Genomic DNA, 7424 nt, shown 5'->3' on the forward strand with positions numbered 1-7424 from the left:
ATTTAATACTTGCCATTATACTAGTGCCAGACTCAAAAGCTGTATCTGACTAAGAAATATAATGGTTTTAGCTCATATCAATACACTCAGCGCAAGCAGGGGACAAAAAGTATCATGTATGATTTCAACTCCAAAAACATCCATGCTTTTGGAAAGATGGATATTATTCCTAGTTCCTACTATCAATGTAAGAAATTCATCATCAGACTATCCTGCAACTTTTACTAGCTATTCTACATCATCCATTTATTACCATCAGAAAGCAAAAGGGGAAAGTAAAGAATGATACATGATTACATAGTTTCTAGAGACACAACAACATCTTTAACACTGATATGTCCTTGGATTTCAAATTTCAACCCCAGCAATCTAGAGCAACAAACAGATATTAGCACTGTAATTATCACATATCAATAGATCACTATTAGAACAAACATTAGCTCTTCGAGTTGAATGTATAAAATATAACTAGTCAGGTCCTAAGCTTTGTCATCTCCATCAACTTCAGAACTAACTTTTTGACCAGCAACTTTGACACTTTCCGATGCCATGACACGTCCAGTCATAGGATGAACTGGACGAGTGTCCCGTGGACCGCCTTTTTGTCCCATAGCTAGCATAGGTGGAGGAGGTAATACACCTGCTCGGAAAAGAAGACGCTCAACCGGTTCTGACGGCTGTGCACCAACGGATAACCAATATCTGCAGAACCGCAAAGATTAGGCAAGCAATACATGATTGTGTCATCTTAATAGCTATCTGATGATCAGAGAGTATAAGAATCAACAAGGTCTTGCAGCAACTAAAAGCAAAGTCAGAGTATAACCATTTCCTTTGAGCCCTATTTTCCTTTTGGACCTTTGCAAGAGTAGCAAAATTAAGAAAGTTCATGAGACAGCAGCACAGTGCTACTGTAATTTCTAAAAATTGGAAGAAACAGGTCCTACAAATATCAGCTATAACTTTACTCCCTGCTCGACCCAGCCAAAATGAAGTCTTCGGCCAAAATAAAAGGTTTAAAAAGAGAAAGATAAACTAACAAGCGTCATTTCTTAATCTGCCTTTATGTGTTGCTGATAATTAGCCTTTCAAAATCGCAGCCACACGCTCTAATTCCCCAGACAAAGTGTACGAACACATATCAACTTATTGCTTACATCCAGCACACTCAACAAATGAACCATTCTATCATGTTTATGGTCCATGTCCCTAGTAACAGAATAAACAAGAGAGGATCTTTGATTATACAAAATACTTCACTCACATATGTTTCTCTCCATCAGTAGCAGGGCAAGTTCTACATGATTATTGTCAGTTAAAGTATACAGTGCAGCAAACCATTTATTTTCCCGTCGTAATTTGTTAATGGAAAACATCATTCCTAAAACTTAAAATAACACAAATCCTCTCTATTGGTAGCAAAAAATCTCACGAACTTTTAAGACAGCAAACTGTTGATGAATACCCAGATGAGTTAGCATATCGTTCTATCCACTTGTTACGCTCTCAACAAAAGGTAGACATTAAAATATCTCAGAAGAAAATTATAACCCAAGTACTCACAATTTTAAGTTTCTTTTATAAGTAAATAACTTCTTAGTGAAACGTCTAAGGAGATGCAACAAATATACAACCAAGTATATAAACCATCGCCCACCGGAAAAAAAGTGGCCATTTTACAGTAGTCTAATGCTTCTGATCCCTAACATTAAATATGCTCGCATAGCCAAGTGAATCTTAATTGCACCGTTTTCCTAGTCTCTTTGCCATCATAGTTAACATTGGTCCACAACCTCCTTAGATCCAGTTGCATCTTCATATAATTACCTGGATAACTCGATACAAACAGCTTGGTTGCTCCCTCATATATATCTTCAATAGTCGCCCCAAAAATTACCCAAATACTTTAAATTGCTTCCTTGTATATATCAGCATTAGTCACATTAGAAATTCCCCAACCACTTAAAATTGCTCCATTCAGTTAGATATCCCTCTTATACACTCACGTCATTGTTACCAGCTCATGAGAAATTTTTGTACATGTTTTGCTACTGATCCAGGGATTTGATTTCTGCCTCATGCATCTTACAGCAATTTTTTTTGGCCAGCGTATTCAGCCATTTCATATGCAACAATATTCTTTTTTGAAGGATTACCGACCAGATGAACAGAAATTTAAAGTTACAAGTTAGCAAATTTATTTACCACACCCTTAGGCAAGTTATCTTTTAAATTTATGTAGTTAGGGATAGTTTGTCCCTGTAGACTCTCATGTCAAACTTTTGGACTTTGTCAGCTTTTTATCCTTAGCATAGGCCTCATTGCAACAGAGCTAACAAACTCTCACTTTTGCTATCATGCATCTACTTGATGCCATTTATAATACCACTTACTTCATCAAAACAAGTAGCAAAATCTGTTTTACGTGACTACAATGTTATTCTCAATCCTACAGCTATAAACTAGTCTTAACCATTCACATTCATAGCCATTAAATTTTTCAATGATTCTGCAGATCAAACAAGCTTTACCTAGCTAGAAAAGCTATACCAATATCAAGCTTCCACACTTTGCATAAGCAGCTGAATTATCACCTTTAAGTAGTCTTACAATGTTCTTTTGTCAGACAACAAAAAGGTAAAAACACGATACATGAACTGAATATTTATCAATATATGATTGTCTAGTACCTACTATACCCATTAATTTTATCCATCTTATCTGAACTTTAACAAGAGACCAGAAAATGAAACTAAAACATCTCTAAATTATAAATGGAAATCATCATGTTGGGGATCATAACAAAAACAACAACTTCTGGAAATGTACTTACTTCACCCTGTCAAAATTAAGACCCATCCGTTTGCCACCATCTTGACCTGTACAAATGAAAATTAAACAAGATATTCATCAGCACCTCAAAAAAGTCCTATTGAAGAATAAGGTAGGATGTTGCTTGACCTTGTCTAATTAAGCTCATATGTATCCATCTTGAGGTTTACCTGGAAGAGGATTGTAGTAACCGAGGACTTCCAAGTGTTTGCCATCTCGGGGAGATCTACTATCCGCCGCCATTACTCTATAAAAAGGTTTGTTTTTGCATCCAAACCTCGACAACCGCAATCTTACCACCATTTTTCTCTTCTTCGCTCCAAACCTTTGCTCTATAGCAATGGTTCCGACTGCTGAGTTTTTGTAATAAGGGCTCGTTAGCGGAGAATGCAAATTGTGACAATTTTGTTCTCCCTATCCCTGTCCTTTTTCCTTTTTTCTTTTTTCTTTTATATATATTAGTTTTAGAATTAGTCATTTTTTGTTTGGTAGTATTTTTTTAATTCTTGTATAACTAATAATACACTATATTTAGTACTATTCTTATACATAGCAAATCATGGCATTAACAATACCACAAAGTTTTTTAGTACACCAAATCAAAAAACACGATAAGAAATAATCTCAGCATAATTAATCCCAATATTATTAATACACTTTATTCAGTGCTATTCTTATATACCCTACCAAACAATCACTAAGAGTGAAAGAAATGTATTTTGCTTCATTAGATAAGCAAGGGCGACTTAACGAATTTAGTGGCCTAAAGCCGAATTTTAATAAGAATCTAAATTTTATAAATCTATACAAGTATATGCAAAAACTTTGATGTTGTCTTTTTTCCTTCCGTACTTATTTATATAATAGTATTCATACAAGATATATGACTTTTAGCTTCATTTAGTAATATTATTATAATTATTTATATTATAAGGTGTTAATTCAAATTAGTAAGATGTTAGCCATATGTTTGCAATGCATATGCATTACCTTGGATCTTGATGTAAAATAACTTTATTTGTTAATACAAAGATTTGATTAGTTTAATTCGAAGTTCTAGAATATTTCTTATGTTAAAAAGTAAATATTCTTTGTTTTTTTAAAACCTTTTTTACACGGATTTTATACCTTTTTCTATAAAGTTCAAAATTGTCTAAGTCAAAATATTATTACGTATTTTACAGCACTTTTTGGGGCCTCAATATTTTTGGGACTAAAGCGAAGCTTTACTAGCCTCACCATTGAGCCACCCATGAAGTTAAGTTGTATATTTCTAAGCCAGTGTTTTGAAAAGCGAGCGCTTCGTCGCTTAAAGCGCGAAGCGACTCGACGCGACAGTGTGTCGCTTCCGGCTCCTTAGGGCAACGCGATCTGCAGAAGCGCACGCTTCACTGGTAAAAGCGACGAAGCGGCGAAAGCGATAAAGCGATCGCTTTTGTGAAAAAAGCGCAGGGGGCCTTTTTTTTTAAAAAAAAAATTTGGGTCTCAGACAAAACAGACCCTAAATTGACAAAAAATCCCAATCCCCTTCTTCGACCAAAAACAGAGGCCTCGACCAGTCGCTCTTCTTCTTCTTCAGTCGACAAAAAAAGCTAGGGTTCCATCTTCTTCTTCTTCAGTCGCTCGACCAGTCGACCTCGAAGACCATACCCAGGTAATTTCTTCTCCTTTCTTCTTCAGTTTTTCTCGTTTTTTTCTTTTTTCTTTCTTCTGCTTTCTTCTTCAGACCAGTCGACCAGTCGCTCTTCTTCTTCTTCATTTTTCTTCTTCTTCTTTCTTTCTCTGTTTCTACTTTCTACAGTACAGAATAGAGTAAGGAACCATTTTTTCTCTTTTTCCTTTTCGTTCAATTATTATATATCAGCATATATATTTAATTATTATATGTATTTCATTTATTATTATATTTCAGCCTATAAAATTAAATTATTATTATATTTCAGTAATTAAAATTAATTATTATATATGTTATATTTTAAGTTTATGTGATTTTTTAAATGTATATTTCAGTTTATATAATTAATTATTATATATATTATATGTATTTTCAGTTTATTGATTATTTAAATGGAAGTTTTTGATTATTTATAATTTTACATTATGTTTTTTAAGAATTGCGCTTCACTTTAATAAAGGGTGCGCTTCGCTTTTGAAGCGAGGCGAGCCCTTGTCGCTTTTTTGCGCTTTGCGCTCTCAAAAACACTGTTCTAAGCAAATAATCTGTTTGAAGATTGCAAAGATGTAATAAACGGTATGATCTTAAACACAAAATAGGAAAAAATTGAGGAAGTAAAGAAGCTATTCTTGAATAAACAAAAGAAAGCATGGTTCAATTATAGAACATGTAACATATGACGAATAATTCAAGGGCAATAGCACATAAATATTCAGAAAGCACTGAAATATAAATCTTACTTATGTATACATTATCCGAATTCTAGCCAAATATGAAACTATAGCCGCTCTAATTTCAACAACACAGAACTTCATTATTCGAATTCTAGCCATAGCAAAGTTTCTTAATTTTGGACGAGCTTCATAAACACCAATTACGGTTCATATTTCAACTAGAGAAATTGAATTTCAGTCACCAACATGCAATTCTTGAAGAAAAGAAAAGAACGTTCAAAAGGGACAATGTGAATCTGCAAAAGAGAAAAGAACATTGCTAACAATTTAGAACACGTCCCAATTAAGATTTACTATTTAGAGTATTGGGATGTCAACAAAATCAAGAAAAATTACAGAAATTCAATCAAAATAGAATATCCAAAAGTGAGAACAAGACACAAATAAGAGGCAAGCAAAACCTTCTAGTTTAGCCCCTTCTCAATCATATTTTAAAAGGGGTTTTTTAAAACCCTAAACTCGAAACTAAAATTTACCATTAGAAAAGTGGAAACAAGATGGAGAATTCCAAGTATAATTTTCAAAGTCTTACCCAGAAAAAGATTCGGCGGCTGCTTGATCCTTGAAGAGAGAGACGTGTGAAAAATGAAATTTGTTTTGGGTTTAGAAGAAATAGCCTGATGTCGAGAGAGAGAAATGGAGAGGCGTGTATTTTCGGTATTTTTAACCTCTGGACGGAATTAAGACTCAATTAAAGGTCTGACCGAACCAGATCCAAGCAGACATATAATCAGACTTTTCAAAAATAAAAAAACAAATACACTTAATGGGCTAAGATCTGGTTCATCCAGATTCAGACCCAGACCGGGGATGGCAAATGGGGCGGGGCGGGCAGGGCGAATTTCAGCATTCGCGGGGCGGGGCCTAATTCTTTTTAAAAAAAAAAATTAGCGCGGGGTGGGGCAGGTCGCGGGATTTTAAAAACCTAAGTTTTGAACTAAAAGTCTAAAACGCTACCAGTTTGCTATAAGGAGAAATGTTTTTTTGTCAAAGATTAGAGTTACATGTATGAACCAGTATGCTAAGATTAGAGTTCCATTCTCGATGCCAGAAAAGAACGTGTAAGGAGAAGAACTTTGTGTCTTCGTTTTCCATTTGAGTAGTTATGTTCCAAAGCCTTTGAAGTGAGAATTGTGTCCGCTCCAGTTTTGGAAAACCCAAATAAATTGAAAACCCAAATAAATACGTTTTTTTCTCTACAAGAATTCAGAAACAATTTCGTGTGATTTATTGGACCAATGCATATAACATATGCCATATCCAGTAGAGTTTCAAAGCTAGAGATGAAAAGTTAAACAACAAAAAACTAAAAGGAGATCAGTTTATTTTACAAAGAAAAAAGAATTTTTTTATCACAACCAGTTTTATTGTTAATGTAATTATCCAAAATGTATCAATTTTAGTTGGAAATTTTTTTATGGCCATTCAATTTCGTGGTTCTTTTATTTATTTATTTTCCATTTTATTGGTAGATTGACATTGTCAAAATGCATGTGATTGTGTAGTTTTTAGTACCTGCATCTGATTTATTAAAAGATACCAAATTAAAAAAAATATTCAGGGCGGGGCGGGGCGGGGCGGGTTTGTGCGGGGCGGGGCGGTTAAAAACAGTAAATTTTGTTTTGCGGGACGGGGCGGACCGGGTTGGAGTCTTCGCGGGTGTGCCCCGCAACCGCCCCGCCCCGCACCGTTTGCCATCCCTACTGGCAGACCCTCATTGGGAGAAATTCAAAAATAGCCAGATTTACCACTGGTCATTGAAAAATAGCCAAGTTTCAAAAGTCATCGAAATTTAGCCACTTTAAATCTGAGCGAAAATACTGTTCAAAATCCGGAAAAATACGCCCGCAAATTTTACGGGAGTTCCAGCATAAGTATGCTTGAACTCCCGTAAATTTTACGGGAGTTCCAGGATAATTATGTTGGAACTCCCGCAAATTTTACGGGAGTTCCAGCAAGTATAATTGTCCAGTATAATATACTGGAGTTTGGAGCACTGGTGCTCTAGTCTCCCGTAAATTTTACAGGAGTTAGCAAAGTATACCGGTCCAGCATAATATGCTGGAGTTCGTACACAAATGCACCAGAACTCCCGTATATTATACTGGACCGGCCCCTGTTGCAGCAAAATAGTGGCTATTTTTCATTGACTTGATAAACGCTGGCTATTTTTCATTGACCAG

At 35.1% G+C, this 7424-nt stretch overlaps 1 protein-coding gene across 3 annotated transcripts; it reads right to left on the reverse strand.

Annotated features, from left to right (window-relative positions):
* Nucleotides 1–229: 229 nt before the first annotated feature.
* On the reverse strand, nt 230–5958 carry LOC109205796 (30S ribosomal protein S16-2, chloroplastic/mitochondrial-like). Of its 3 annotated transcripts, XM_019368547.1 has the most exons (5): nt 5774–5958; nt 5248–5477; nt 3003–3185; nt 2834–2879; nt 230–702 (listed from the first exon to the last, which is right to left on the reverse strand). In XM_019368547.1, exons 3-5 carry the CDS (start codon nt 3133–3135, stop codon nt 480–482), a joined length of 402 nt encoding a protein of 133 aa, XP_019224092.1. In that variant the 5' UTR covers nt 3136–3185; nt 5248–5477; nt 5774–5958; the 3' UTR covers nt 230–479. The 3 variants fall into 3 exon arrangements, with proteins under 3 accessions (XP_019224092.1, XP_019224093.1, XP_019224091.1); XM_019368548.1 differs by lacking the exon at nt 5248–5477 and having other exon boundaries at nt 3003–3182; XM_019368546.1 differs by lacking the exon at nt 5248–5477 and having other exon boundaries at nt 5774–5956.
* Nucleotides 5959–7424: the final 1466 nt, after the last annotated feature.

The sequence above is a fragment of the Nicotiana attenuata genome, unplaced genomic scaffold, assembly GCF_001879085.1.
Source record: "Nicotiana attenuata strain UT unplaced genomic scaffold, NIATTr2, whole genome shotgun sequence".
Taxonomy (NCBI): Eukaryota; Viridiplantae; Streptophyta; class Magnoliopsida; order Solanales; family Solanaceae; genus Nicotiana; species Nicotiana attenuata.